The sequence below is a fragment of the Pseudophryne corroboree genome, chromosome 10 (genome assembly GCF_028390025.1).
Source record: "Pseudophryne corroboree isolate aPseCor3 chromosome 10, aPseCor3.hap2, whole genome shotgun sequence".
NCBI classification, from domain to species: Eukaryota; Metazoa; Chordata; class Amphibia; order Anura; family Myobatrachidae; genus Pseudophryne; species Pseudophryne corroboree.
Genome location: NC_086453.1, coordinates 199,490,366 through 199,506,395, shown reverse-complemented (window position 1 = coordinate 199,506,395; position 16,030 = coordinate 199,490,366). Strand labels below are relative to the sequence as shown.

The 16,030-nt window shown below is 45.9% G+C and overlaps 1 protein-coding gene across 1 annotated transcript in view; it reads left to right on the top strand.

Annotated features, from left to right (window-relative positions):
* ANKRD65 (ankyrin repeat domain 65) overlaps window positions 1–16,030 on the top strand; it is an 83,707-nt gene that overhangs the window by 56,523 nt on the left and 11,154 nt on the right. Inside the window, exon 3 of the mRNA XM_063941873.1 lies at window positions 2,737–2,935. Within this exon, the coding sequence (XP_063797943.1) occupies window positions 2,737–2,935 (199 nt within the window). The remainder of the gene's footprint in view (window positions 1–2,736; window positions 2,936–16,030) is intronic.

The window sequence follows — 16,030 nt, the reverse complement described above, 5'->3', positions numbered from 1 at the left end:
TTCCCATTCAGCCAGCCCTCTTCTGTCTTCAGCCCCAGTGTCTCTCCAGTTTCAGCCAGACCCCTTTTGTCTTCAGGCCCACAGTATCTTTACCAGTTCCAGCCAGCCTGCTAATGTCTCCAGCACCACAGTATCTTACCAGTTCCAGCCTTCTGTCTTCAGCTGCACAGCATCTCTCCAGTTCCAGCCAGCCCTCTTCTGTCTTTAGCCCCTCATTGTCTCTCCCATTAGGCCAGACCTCTTCTTTCTTCGAGCCCACAGTATCTCTCCAGTTCAAGCCAGCATCCTTCTGTCTTCAGGCCCACACAGTCTCTCCAGTTCCAGCCAGCCCACTTCTGTCTTCAGTCCCACAGCGTCTCTCCAGTTTAAGCCAGTAACCTTCTGTCTTCAGCCGAACAGCATCTTTCCAGTTCCAGCCAGCCCACTTCTGTCTTCAGCCTCACAGCGTCTCTCCAGTTCCATCCAGTAACCTTCTGTCTTCAACCCAACAGTGTCTCACCAGTTCCAGCCTTCTGTCATCAGCCACACAGCGTCTCTTCAGAGATCCAGCTGGCCCTCTTCTGTCTTCAGCCCCACAGTGTCTCTCCAGTTTCAGCCAGCCTTCTTCTGTTTTCAAGCCCACAGTGTCTCTCCAGTTCCAGCCAGCCCACTAATGTCTCCAGCCCCGTAGTATCTTACCAGTTCAAGCCTTCTGTCTTCAGCCGCACAGCGTCTCTCCAGTTCCAGCCAGCCTTCTTCCGTCTTCAGCCCCACAGTGTCTCTCCCATTCAGCCAGCCCTCTTCAGTCTTCAGTCCCACAGTGTCTCTCCAGTTTCAGCCAGCTCCCTTCTGTCTTCAGGCCCACAGTGTCTCTCCAGTTTCAGCCAGTACGTTAATGTCTCCAGCCCCACAGTATCTTACCAGTTCCAGCCTTCTGTCTTCAGCTGCACAGTGTCTCTCCAGTTCCAGCCAGCCCTCTTCCATTTTCAGCCCCACAGTGTCTCTCCCATTAGGCCAGCCCTCTCCTGTCTCTGGGCCCGCGGTATCACTTCAGTTTCAGCCAGCACCCTTCTGTCTTCAGGCCCACACAGTCTCCTCAGTTCCAGCCAGCCCACTTCTGTCTCCAGCCCCGCAGTGTCTTTCCAGCTCCAGCCCCCGCAACCCTCTGCCTCCTGCCCACAGACACCTCCTGTGTCTTTTGGCTGACACTGCTCCTCTTTGTGCCTCGGCCCCCCTCTGTCAGTAGTACGATGTAACACTGCGCATCATGTACAGTATGCCATGTCACAATAAAAAAAAAACTTTACTGTACCCCACAGATAGATTCATCTATAACTGCTGTATGTGCCATTGCATTGATCAGCAGGGCATAGGCAGCAGTTATAGATTGATTTATTTGTGTGCCTTGCTCTCCCCTGACAAGAAGGAGGCCAATGCTTCCATTGTCCCTGGGAGTTATGGGATCTGGTCAAGATCCCCACGTTCGGGATCCCAGCTGTCAGAATACCGATGTCGGGATGCCGATACAGCTAAAAAGACCGATGCCGGAATCCCGATTGGGATCAAAATCCAGGTGCTGAAATACCGACACCCGGAATCTATATCGTTTCACTTCCGGAACGCAGGATAGGCAAGCTGGAGGGTTGGATTAGGCTGCTGGCGAATGGTTAGGGTAAGGCTGCGGGAAGTGGGGGTTAGGTGTAGGCTGTGGGGTGGGGGGTTAGAGCTGAGGAAGGTTTAGAGTTAAGCTGCGGGGGGGTAGGGTTAGGTTTAGGCTGCGGGAGGGTTAGGGTTAGGGGGGCATTGGATGAAGGTAAGTATAGTTACATTCCCTCCTGTCGGGATTCTCACTGTCGGGAGGCCGGCATCCCAAATGTTGGCGTCACGTACTCGACACGGAGTTATCTGTGGTAAATTCAGTTGCATGCGATGTGCCACTGAGTATCGCTGCGATGCTCGGTGTACACATATTAGCCAGTTACACTACCCCCAATATTGCATTCTTTCCAGGACACCTTGACAGCCACATTGTCAGCTTGTGAATCACTGTCAAGTATTTACTGCAACTATTATATGTGTATTGGAGTTCAGTTAAGGAGTGAATTTTATCTATAGATGTTTAGCACCTACAGTTAGGCCTTTGAAGTGTTCTGTGTAAATATGTACAGTATGTGTGAGCTAACATAGGCTCATTTATGTTACAATATGTGTATTATAAAACCCACCTGTTCATAAAAGCATATCAGTCCATCACTTAACCAAGTCACCAAGTAGTGTAACTCACTCTTGTACACCCTCCCATTCCCTCACTCCTGCTTCCTGCCTTGGCCCCCCTTACATTGGCTCATTCTGTATGTCTTGCATTTGTCTCCCCTTTCCCTATAGACTGTAAGGTCATTAGCAGGGTTCTCCTCCCTCCTGTTCTCATGACCCACTTCTTTTGCACATCAGCTACACTCCATACCTCCTGCTTGGGCACCAAATTTTCAGCAGTTTATACTGCTGCACCTGTGTATTATGCCCACATGAACCCTTGGGCTCATATATTGTGTGTAAATCTGGCTCTGGTACTAGCCAGTGCCTCCTTAGCCATTTACCTCACCACACACCCCTGCTCTGTATGGCGCTACGGACCAATTGTGGCGCCCAATAAATAAATCACTTTGGAATTCTGTGATGTGGATAAATGCATTTTCATTATGATATGTCTGATCACCATTTTGAGTAATAATGAAGCTGTGGGTCTTGTATTGCAAGGTATGCAGCAGAAAGTAGGGAGACTTCCTCCTGAAGCCGAGATGGCCAGAAGATGCCTACAGCTGAGCGAGGAGCTGAGCCTACCAGATAAATTGTGCCATGGCAGTAATGACTGGAGAGCACTTCATTTGGCAGCCTGGAATGGTAACACTCGCCTTGTAAAACAACTCCTGCAACAAGGAGAAAAGATTGACGACAGGTATGTGTAAATAGTCACTAATGCGTAGTCACTGTACTGGGGCTTTCACAACTCAATTACTGAGATTCTTTTGCCCACATAAATCTCTGTTGAGAATGTGTGGCTTTGTTGCGCTTTATCGTCCATTCATGGTGGTAAGCCTCCGCTAGCTTGGATGTCCATTCTCGCTGCTAATCCTCTGCACACCTAGGAGTTTATTTACTAAAAGTCTCTTGGCTGCTAGTACTTTCAGCAGAAAGGAGATACACTACATGAATCAAGGCAGAACAATCCATGTGTTCTTAGTGGATTGAATGTTTAAAAAAACACAGGGACAGGCCGGTCATTCTAGCTCCGCTGTGTAGTGACAAGACGTGACACATTCCACAAAGCAATTAATTGTGTGTACTTAAAGGTGATTAATCTCAAATCCTAATAGCTCTTCAAAGGCAGTTGCTTGGTTGTTTTGTCAGCTCTATCACCAGTCAGTCAGATATGAATATATCAGGTAAAGACAGGATAGGGGCAAAAGTGGGCAAGTCTACCAAGTCAGCCGCCATCCCAACGCACAAGGAAGGGAAAAGTGGGTGGTCCGGTCGACAGACGACGTAACTTGCGCTGAATCGCATCATCATGGCCCTGTCCCCCATTTCACAGAGCCCAGGGCGTAGCCAGAACTTTGTGGGCTCCATTGCAACATTTTGAAGGAGCCCCCGTCTCAATGCTTCTAGAAAGACACTTCTCTGCAGCAATTGTTAATCTTTTGCCCGATAATAATGCCCTAGTTCATTTTCTGAACCATAGTAGAGCCTTATTTAATGTTATGCCCCATAGTAGTACCCTGGTTTCTTTTGTGAATCGCAGTAGTGCTTAAGTTCACCCTATGTCACATTTCAGAGCTGCCAGTACACATTATACCACACAGTACCCCCAACTCACATTATGATATATAGTGCTCCCGTTCATATTGTGCCTCATTACAGTGCCCCATTTCATATTATATAATATTATAATGCCCTCTAGTTCATTTTATAACACACTACAATGAGCAGGTCCTGGGGCATTGCTAGATATATTACAGTCCCCAAGGAAAAAGTTTGAAAGGACCTCTACGTACCACCCAATGGTGAAAAATGTATACAGGTATAAGACATGTAACTCTGACAGGAAAAGTGGGCCCCATATCAGCTGCACTGCCTGCACCTATAGTAGCTACGCCCTTGACAGAGCCTGTAATAATAGCATTGTGTAGTGGGGGTTTGGCCATGATAACGCAATCACATCATCAAGCCCACTGTTCCGCCCACTCTCCAGTGACCCTCCCTACTGAGCCGACCTGGCTGCTCTTGGAGGGGGCAGCCAGGAAGTCAGTTAATATAGATAATGGTGGTTTTAAGTCTCTGGAGACTGTGAAGCCAGAGGCATAAGTTTATCCCAGTCACCTGGAGGCAAGTTGGAGTTTGGTGACCCCCTTAAGAAAATGGCAAAAAAAATAATAATTAAAATAATAATAATAATTATTATATATATATATATATATATATATATATATATATATATATATAAATACATACATACGTACACACACACACATATATATATATATATATATATATCTGCAAACAAATAGACTGGCACTCCTTCTTAACAGACAGCTGCTCTGGTGCCCTCAGTATAAATAGTATAAACAAACACTGCTCCCCCGTTGCTAGGGGAAACAAACAGCGGCACTCCAGAGACTCAATGAAAAAAACAAAATTGCATTTAAAACATTTGCAATTTTTTGGCAAATGTATTAAATACAATTTTGTTTTTTTCATCAAGTCTCTGGTGTGCCACTGTTTGTTTCCTCTAGCAACGGGGGAGCAGTGTTCGTGTGTGTGTATATATATATATATATATATATACAGGTTGAGTATCCCTTATCCAAAATGCTTGGGACCAGAGGTATTTTGGATATCGGATTTTTCCGTATTTTGGAATAATTGCATACCATAATGAGATATCATGGTGATGGGACCTAAATCTAAGCACAGAATGCATTTATGTTACATATACACCTTATACACACAGCCTGAAGGTAATTTTAGCCAATATTTTTTATAACTTTGTGCATTAAACAAAGTGTATCTACATTCACACAATTCATTTATGTTTCATATACACCTTATATACACAGCCTGAAGGTCATTTAATACAATATTTTTAATAACTTTGTGTATTAAACAAAGTTTGTGTACATTGAGCCATCATAAAACAAAAGTTTTACTATCTCACTCTGACTCAAAAAAGTCTGTATTTCAGAATATTCCGTATTTCGGAATATTTGGATATGGGATACTCAACCTGTATATATATATATATATAAAGTACAATAGCTGCTCCAGTGCCCTCTGCAATGAATGGCCACATATGACAAGAAAACAGCGGCACTTGGAGAACTTAAGTAACTAAAAAGTGTATTAAATAAGCATCATAAAAGACACCAATGTTTCAGGGCTATAATGCCCCTTTGTCTAGGTGAGTAAACAGTAGCAAAGTGAAAAAACATACCTTAGGTATCGGTGAGAAGCCGCCAACATGACACGTCGTAGGAGACCTGTGTTTCCCGTCTCCAGGCCCGACGCCTTCCTTGCGCATCATGGGGGGCCGTGCAGTCAGTTGTCTAGGAAACTAAAGACTCTACGTGGCCATCCCATCCCGCGCTGGAATACATAGAAAAACAGTGCTCAAATATACAGTCCCCATTCTTCCCATAAGTAAAGGAGAAACATGAAAGTAAACGGAGCATTGTTATCCAAACGCACAGGCTTGACATATGGTAAATGTGCTGGGCATCCCCCCGCATGTCTGAGTTCAGGATCGTAGCTGTGCTAAATTTAGCACAGCTTCGATCAACTCGGAATGACCCCCAAAGTTACATCTATCCCATAACAGCAAGCCATGTGCCACGCCATAGTCGTGATATCAGTGATATTATAGGAATTGGTCGAGATCTAGGAGCTTGAATAATTGACTTATAATGCCAACATGCAGACCTGACTAAGGTGGTCGACATTATTTTCAAACAAATGAAAGAGTCTATTGGATATAGGTGGCATCAATGTCTCTAGTCGGAACCACATCATAAGAACAGGTTCCAAAGCATTATTTCAGTAAGACCTCCTGGGTTAATTGTCCCCAATTTGTATATCCATTTTGCTTCGATTTCTTAGGACCTTGCATACATGATCTATGATCAGATGTTTTAAGTCCCCTAGTGAGTGGCCTATCTCAGCAAAATGTTTGGCTACCGGTTGCTCTGAGCCTTTGCCAGTAATAGCCTGCTTGATAGCAGACCTGTGGAGATCTCTCATGGTCCTTATTGTTTTTCCCACATAATATTTGTTGCAGAGGCATATGATCAAATATACTACATACGATGATCTGCAGGAAAGGACATGCTTGATCCTGTAGATTCAGTCCTTGGGGTATATTTACTAAAATTCGTATTTTTCCGAATGAGGTTAAAGTTCAAACACGAATGACATCGAAAGTGTAAAATTGCAACTTTTTGAATTTATTACGACTAATTTACTAAGCTGTCATATTCTGCATTTTCGAATTTTCCGATGTCGATGTCATCCGGATTTTTTGGCAGTGTTTTACGGGAGTGAATTGTAAAACACTGCCGACATTAACACAATGAATCTCGGCCGGATCTGTGAAATCCGTGCTGGGCTTCATTGTGCACCTTTCGTAAAAAAAAGAACATTGTTAAAATTCAAAAAAAGAAAATGCGTGGGGTCCCCCCCCCCTAAACAAAACCAGCCTCGGGCTCTTTGAGCCGGTCCTGGTTCACAAAATATGTGGGAAAAAATTACCGGGGTACCCCCATATTTCATAAACCAGCACCGGGCTCTGCGCCTGGTCCTGGTTCCAAAAATACGGGGGACAAAAAGCGTAGGGGTCCCCCGTATTTTTGAAACCAGCACCGGGCTCCACTAGCCAGGTACATAATGCCACAGCCGGGGGACACTTTTATATTGGTCCCTGCGGCCCTGGCATTACATACCCAACTAGTCACCCCTGGCCGGGGTACCCTGGAGGAGTGGGAACCCCTTAAATCAAGGGGTCCCCCCCTCCAGCCACCCAAGGGCCAGGGGTGAAGCCCGAGGCTGTCCCCCCCATCCAAGGGCGGCGGATGGGGGGCTGATAGCCTTTTGTGAAAATGAGAATATTGTTTTTAGTAGCAGTACTACAAGTCCCAGCAAGCCTCCCCCGCAAGCTGGTACTTGAAGAACCACAAGTACCAGCATGCGGTGGAAAACCGGGCCTGCTGGTACCTGTAGTACTACTACTAAAAAAATACCCCCAAAAAAACAGGACACACACACCGTGAAAGTAAAATTTTATTACATACATGCACACCACCATACATACATACTTACCTATGTTCACACGTGGCTCGGTCCTCTTCTCCATGTAGAATCCTAGGGGTACCTGTGAAAAAAATTATACTCACATAATCCAGGGTATCTTCTTTCCTTTGTATAATCCACGTACTTGGCAAAAAAATAAAACGGAAACCCGACCACGCACTGAAAGGGGTCCCATGTTTACACATGGGACCCCTTTCCCCGACTGCCAGGACCCCCCCTGACTCCTGTCAAAGAGGGTCCCTTCAGCCAATCAGGGAGCGCCATGTTGTGGCACTCTCCTGATTGGCTGTGTGTTCCTGTAGTGTCTGTCAGGCAGCACACGGCACAGATACAATGTAGCGCCTATGCGCTCCATTGTAGCCAATGGTGGGAACTTTGCGGTCAGCGGTGAGGTTACTTTCGGTCAACCGCTGACCGCAAAGTTCCTACCATTGGCTACAATGGAGCGCATAGGCGCTACATTGTATCTGTGCCGTGTGCTGCCTGACAGACACTACAGGAGCACACAGCCAATCAGGAGAGTGCCACGACGTGGCGCTCCCTGATTGGCTGAAGGGACCCTCTTTGACAGGAGTCAGGGGGGGTCCTGGCAGTCGGGGAAAGGGGTCCCATGTGTAAACATGGGACCCCTTTCAGTGCGTGGTCGGGTTTCCGTTTTATTTTTTTGCCAAGTACGTGGATTATACAAAGGAAAGAAGATACCCTGGATTATGTGAGTATAATTTTTTTCACAGGTACCCCTAGGATTCTACATGGAGAAGAGGACCGAGCCACGTGTGAACATAGGTAAGTATGTATGTATGGTGGTGTGCATGTATGTAATAAAATTTTACTTTCACGGTGTGTGTGTCCTGTTTTTTTGGGGGTATTTTTTTAGTAGTAGTACTACAGGTACCAGCGGGCCCGGTTTTCCACCGCATGCTGGTACTTGTGGTTCTCCAAGTACCAGCTTGCGGGGGAGGCTTGCTGGGACTTGTAGTACTGCTACTAAAAACAATATTCTCATTTTCACAAAAGGCTATCAGCCCCCCATCCGCCGCCCTTGGATGGGGGGGATAGCCTCGGGCTTCACCCCTGGCCCTTGGGTGGCTGGAGGGGGGGGGACCCCTTGATTTAAGGGGTTCCCACTCCTCCAGGGTACCCCGGCCAGGGGTGACTAGTTGGGTATGTAATGCCAGGGCCGCAGGGACCAATATAAAAGTGTCCCCCGGCTGTGGCATTATGTACCTGGCTAGTGGAGCCCGGTGCTGGTTTCAAAAATACGGGGGACCCCTACGCTTTTTGTCCCTCGTATTTTTGGAACCAGGACCAGGCGCAGAGCCCGGTGCTGGTTTATGAAATATGGGGGAACCCGGTCATTTTTTCCCACATATTTTGTGAACCAGGACCGGCTCAAAGAGCCCGAGGCTGGTTTTGTTTAGGGGGGGGGACCCCACGCATTTTTGTCCAGCAAATTTAACACAATCCAACCCCTTCCCACTGATAAACATGCACGGATCTCATGGATCTGTGCATGCCTATCAGAACACGGTAAAAAAAAGCAGGTCTGTTTTATTTTAGCTTTTTTTTACGAATTTTATTTTTTCACGGCAGTGTTTGGCTATTGCCGGCAGTGTTTGTGAATTACACTTTTTAGTAAATTACAGAGTTCTACCAAATAACAGGCGTATTTGACCGATGGTGTATTCATTCGTAATTTTTTTCTTTGACTTCCAAAAAAATACGAATGCTCTCATCACTGCCGAGATTTGAGTTTAGTAAATTCCCGAGATGACACTTTGAAGAAAAAACACCATCTCGGTCAAAATCGGGAGCTTAGTAAATATACCCCCTTGTGCGGGTGTTTGGAGCTGTAGCCAACCATCATATGGCCGCACATCATGCATTTGGGGCACCTAAAGCACCCTGGTGGTTTAGTCAAGAAGTTGCTGCGGTCTACCTGTGTTGGTTTAAAGCCCATTATATCAGAGTGAACCACTATCTTTAATATTTTTACCTCTAGTGAAACACATCATGGGGCGCTTTTGTTTAAGATAAGGTAGCGTTTCTCCGTAGCTACCATTGGTCCAGGGCCGGTTCCGGGGTTTCTTGCTCCCCGGGCGGCATTAGGGGTGTGGCTTCATACAGGGGGCGTGGTCAGTTACGCCCCCTGTACTGTAGTAGGATGTGCGGTGCGCGATGACGTCATTGCGCACCGCACAGCAAAGGTCCTCTCCACGAAGGAAAACTAGACGCTAAGCGTCTAGTTCCCTTCGTGGAGAGGGCCTTTGCTGTGCGGTGCGCAATGACGTCAACGTGCACCGCACATCATTACAGTTAAGGTCCTCTCCAGGAAGGGAAACTAGACGCGTAGCGTCTAGTTTCCCTTCACAGCGGGCAGCCCACGAAGGGAAACTAGACGCGTAGCGTCTAGTTTCCCTTCACGGGGCAGCGGGGGGCACCACAGCAGCAGCGGATCTTGCCATGGTGCGGCGCCCTCCGGATGGCGCCGGCGCCCTCCGGAAGGCGGCGCCCCGGGCAAAAGTCCTACTTGCCCGTGGCAAGATCCGCTACTGCATTGGCCATAGAGCACGGGTCACCCTTGGTAACACTGTACTTGATGTACTAAATTTGCTGAAAAACGGGATAACCAGTTCCTGTGTCCTACTCTTAGATGTCATAAAGTCCTCTCTTGGGACCTGCAGGATCTCCTTCTTTTGTTTTCTTAGAGTTCTTAAATCGTATCCCCTTTCAACAAATTTTTAGATAAGTTTATCCAGCTCTGGTTCCAACGATGTTCGATCCCTGATAATTCTTGATAATCTGATCATTTCAGATCACGGTAGTCCTTCTTTCAAGGCCCTGGGGTGGTGGCTACTTGGTAAGAGAAAAGTATTCTTGTCGGTAGGCTTAGTGAACAGCGCGGTCTGTATTCTCCCATTTGTTATAGTCACTTGTACATCCAGGTAATTCACACTATGGGCTCTGACTGAATAGGTGCATTTAATCGCTGAGGCCCTAGTTTTAGCTGTCGACAATAATTGAATAAAAGATTCCTCAGTGCCTGTTCATAAAGCGAACAGGTCATCTATGAACCTGGAAAATGACAGAATCTGTTTGGCAACATCCTGCATGCTAAGGAAGATCTCAAATTCTTCTTTGAACATAAAGATGTTTGCAAATGATGGGGAAACATTGTTCCACATCGCACAGGGTTCGGTTTTACTCGGTTTTACTCGGTTCTCAAAACGGCATCTAATTGGCTCACGGATGTCACGTGTTTTGGATAGCCAATAAGATTCGGTTTTGAGAACCGAGTAAAACCGAGTAAAACCGAATCCGCTCATCTCTAAGGACCTTTGGCGATAGAAGCCACCATCGAACAGGAAAAAGTTCCTACTTAGCATAAGTTCCAATAATTTCATGAATAGCTCCAAATCCAATGCATCCATTTCTTCAGATATGAGAAATTCTCTCATCGCTAAGAGGCCTTCCTAGTGGGGTATACTTGTATACATACTGCATACATTGACTACACACATCAGAGTGTTAGGTGGTATTGGATTAATGGCTTCCAGTCTTTTTAGAAAGCACATGGTATCCTGAATGAAGCTCTTCTGTTTCAAGATAAGCGGTTGCAGAATGTTATCCAGGAAAATCAAAATAGGTTGATATATTGAATTCCTGGCGGCTATTATCGGGCGTACCGGAGGTGATTCTAAATCCTTATGGATTTTAGGGATGGTAAAGTATACTGGTACCACAGGATGCTTTTGTTTAAGTGCGTTACATATTTTTTATGTAATCAGGCTATTTCGGTATGCTTCATCTAACAACTGGTTCTCTTCCACTTTGTATTCTCGTGTAGGATCATATTGGAGGGCCTCATAAGTAGATGCATCTGCCAGTTGAGTTTAAATTTCTTTCTTGTTTGTAATCAGTGAGATTTAGGACAATGATCCTGCCCCCTTGTCAGCGGGGCGGATGACGATATCTTGATAAGAACCCAGATTGTTCAAAGCTTCCTTCTCCGCTCTCATCATATTGTAGTTAGGTTTCGGTTTGGCCATACTATATTTAGTAACTGATTCGTCTAATAAACGAATATATGATTTAATTGACGGGTTTGTGGATTGAGGGTCTGGTGTTAAGAAATTTTTGGTGTACGACGTCCAGGGGACAAATGGGAGACTCTGGATGCCGACTTAAAAAATCCTTTTGTAGTCTCAGCTTGCGGGCATGTCGATGTAAATCCACCTGCCAAGTAAAGTGGTTGTAGTTATTGGTGGGCACAAAGGAGAGGCTTTTTTACAGGAACCCTATTTCAGGCATGTATCGGGCAAGTTGTAAATTACTGATCGATCCTTGCTGAGGATTCTCTGGTTCCTTGTGCACTGCCAGCCCCTGCGGGTGGGCGCCTGCGTCTTCCTTTTACCTTTGTGATTGGAGTGAACCGAGAGGTCCCTAAAGGGACACTGGTGGCACCTTGTAGCCCATCGGAGTCAGCCTGGGTGCACTCACTGTTGTTATTTGATGTAGTAGACATTGCTTGTTGTTGTTCCTTCCTCCTGCGCCAACTATGTTTAGCACTGCTGTTATAAGCTTTATGGTTCCCAGGTTCGCCTCCCAGTAGCCACTTATAGACTCGATTAGAATCATAGTCCTCCTTGACGATAATCTGTTTATTACATCTGAACTTAATTAAGTCCTTTCGGTAATTCTCACATTGGTTTTGAGGTTTTTGAAACCAATCCTGGTTGATATCCTTCATTAAAGTTGGTTTATGTATAGATGTGAAGTCTGCAATCTTCTCTCGAGTTAATGTGAGTTGTTGGTTTGAGTTTGTTTGAAAATGATATCAACCACCTTAGTCAGGTCTGCATGTTGGCATTATAAGTCAATTATTCAAGCTCCTAGTTCTCGACCAATTCCTATAATATCACTGATATATGCGAGGACGGTGGCGTGTGCGCCACGCTATCTATTCTTCCTCCAGGGGTGTCGTGGACACCCCAAGAGGGAGAATAGCTGTCAGTATGCCGGCTGTCTGCATGACGGTATGGTGAGCGCCGGGATCCCGACAGCCGGCATATCAAATGCCTCCTGTTGAGTCAGGGTCAGTCTCACGAAATCCACCTGATAGCAGCTTGCAATATCAGCATTCACCAGTGGGTGCCATCTCACAGTCCAGTAGCAGCAGCAGCGGGTGCACCATCACTTGCTGCAGTGCAGGCTCAGTGACAAACGCAGGATTTGCATGGGGGGGGTTTCCAGAACTGGGTGGAGCCAATCACAGGGGTGGGGACTGAGGTGACCCAGTATATGCTGGGTCCGTAAAACTAGTGTGTCTGTGTGTGTGTGTGTGTGTGTGTGTGTATATATATACACACACATACATACATACATATCTACACATATATATATACTGTATATATATATATATATACATACACACACACACACACATACATATACACATATACATAGCATATTAAACATGAATACATACATACATATATATATATATATATACACACACATACAGTATATATCATATGTGTGTGTTTATATGTATGTATGTATGTATATATATACATGTGTATATATGTATGCACATGGATATATATGTACTATAATTAAAATAAAATAAACTTTTATTGCATTTACAAGTGCCACCAGGAAGACAGCAGGCTGCAAAGGATGCTAGACAGCCATTAATAATACTCATGCAGCTAAAAAAAAAAAAAAAAAAAAAAATTTTTTTTAGTGGAGGGGGGTTTCTGGGTGCTCGTAAACCCCCCCTGGGTGCGCCACTGAGGCTGAGTGGTACCAGGCAGGAACCATCCTGTCCCCTATTGCAGCTGTCAGCATGGTTCCTGGCACAGACAGACAGCAGACAGCTGCAAATCCGTTTGCAACTCACTCACCAGTGAATGATTTTTCCAGTCTGTGCGTAGCCCAGAACTTACTCCTATAGTGCGATACAAACAGGCTTATCGGGTCCAGAGCTGACGTCACACACCCTCCCTGATAACACTTGGGAACGTCTGCGTTTTTCCTGACACTCCCAAAAAACAGTCAGTTACCACCCACATACATCCGCTTTCTCTCAATCACCTTGCGTATGTCTAGCGATCAATATTTTCACACCATTCTGACGCTGCTTGGTGTTGCGCCTGCACATTGCGGTGCATACACATGCGCAGTCATTCGATAATCGTCTGCTGTGTGATTTCGCACAACAGTGATCAGATCTGAATCAGGCCCTAAGGTTCTCAGGGAAGAATTGCAAGCGGGAGTCCAAGAAGTGATGTTTTAAAGATATGTAGCATCCCGTATGTTTGTATGGATTCACTAGACCACTCACTATATCACCATAGTTTTCTGCTTTATGATTTCCAAGAAAAGAAGAACAGATATTACTGAGTGACAACCAGGCTGCGTTTTCCAGTGGATTTAACAGTTCCTGCTAATTTCCATCACGCATTACTGATCTTATTTGTGGCCCTATAAAAATTCCTTCTTTCAGTTTTGCATCACTTACTTTTTGAAATTTAGATTTCAAATGCATAGATGCAGCAGGGTTTTTATCAATTGCTTTTACAAATTGTTCCATCGGTCCTAGTTTAGGCCCTCATTCAGCACGAGACGCTTTTTGGGGGTCATTCCGAGTGGATCGCTTGCTAGCTATTTTTTGCAGCGCTGCGATCAGATAGTCGCCGCCTATGGGGGAGTGTATTTTTGCTTTGCAAATGTGCAAACGCTTGTGCAGCCGAGCATTACAAAAACAGTTTGTGCAGTTTCTGAGTAGGTCTGAACTTACTCAGCCGCTGCGATCACACAGCCTGTCCGGGCCCGGAATTGACGTCAGACACCCGCCTGCAAACGGTTGGACACGCCTGTGTTTTTCCAAACACTCCCAGAAAACGGTCAGTTGACACCCAAGAATGCCTTCTTCCTGTCAATCTCCTTGCGATCGGCTGTGCGAATGGATTCTTCGTAAAATCCATCACTCAGCAACGATCCGCATTGTACCCGTACAATGCGCCTGCGCATTGCGGTGCATACGCATGCACAGATTTGCCAAGTTTTGACCTGATCACAGCGCTGCAAAAAATAGCTAGCGTGCGATCAGGTCGGAATGACCCCCTTTGTCCGCATAGCCATCGCATCCCTGAAGGATGCGATTGCAATTTGACTGACAGCAGTGGCTGTCTGGGGAAGTCGACACGGCATTGCGGGGGCGTGGTTCGGACAATGGAGACCGACAACCCTAAATTTCACTTAGCAATGCGATCGCATCCTTGGACAAAGATTAGCGTGCACGCAGCATGCGATTTAATCAGTAGCATATGCTACTGAAGCTAAATAGGGTTCTTATTTTGCAGTGGAGGTAAATACACTTTTTCAGGATCCACCACTAAAGGGGTATTTTACACATTTTTCTGTCCAGAAATAAGGGATTCACATTTAGGCCGTTGTTTTGTAATGTAGTGAGACTTCCTAACCCTGCTGTTCCATTCACAAGAAACAACAGAACTTATACCCCTTTTCCACTAGCTAAATTTACCCGTGTTATTGCATGGGGGCGCACATCAACACGGGTTTTAGTAAGTGGAAACTGCTCAACACGGGTTGAGTGACCCTGGAATCCTACCCGGGTAGCTACCTGGGTTGAACACGGTAACACGGTAATGACCCGGTAATTGTGCAGTGCAAACGGTCATTACCTGTGTTTTCAGTCCGAGTAACAAGTGACATTAATAGTTTTTACAGAGCTTTCCCGGGTTAAGTGGAAACAGATCCGACCCGGGAATAACCCGTATTGAAGTGCAGTGGAAACGGCGGGGCCGACACGGGTTGTAGCCGTGTTAAACATCCTGGATCGGACCCGGTTTTGGTTTTGCCCAACTGCTAACAAATTTGCTGCTGCAATCAGCTCTGAATTAGGTCCATTGACAGAGTTATCCCGAAGCCACTCCTTTGATATCTTGGCTGTGTGCTTAGGGTCGTTGTCCTGCTGAAAGATGAACCGTCATTCCAGTCTGAGGTCAAGAGCGCTCTGGAGCAGGTTTCATCCAAGATGTCTCTGTACATTGCTGCATTCATCTTTTCCTCTATCCTGTCTAGTCTCCCAGTTCCTTGCACTGAAAAACATACCCACTGCATGATGCTGCCACCACCATGCTTCACTGTAGGGATGGTATTGGCCTGGTGATGAGCGGTGCCTGGTTTCCTCCAAACATGACGCCTGGCATTCACACCAAAGAGTTCAATCTTTGTCTCATCAGACCAGAGAATTGTGTTTTTCATGGTCTGAGAGTCCTTCAGGTGCATTTTGACAAATACAGATGGGCTGCCATGTGCTTTTTACCAAGGAGTGGCTTCCGTCTGGTTCTCCTCTCTCCACAGAGGAATGCTGTAGCTCTGACTGAGTGTCCATCGGGTTCTTCGTCACCTCCCTGACTAGGGCCCTTCCCCCCAATCGCTCAGTTTAGACGGCCGGCCAGCTCTAGGTAGAGTCTTTGTAGTTTCGAACTTCTTCCATTTACGGATGATGGAGGCCACTGTGCTCATTGGGACCTTCAAAGCAGCAGATATTTTTCTGTACCCTTCCCCAGATTTGTGCCTCGAGACAATCCTGTCTCGGAGGTCTACAGACAATTCCTTTGACTTCATGTTTGGTTTGTGCTCAGACATGCATTGTCAAGTGTGA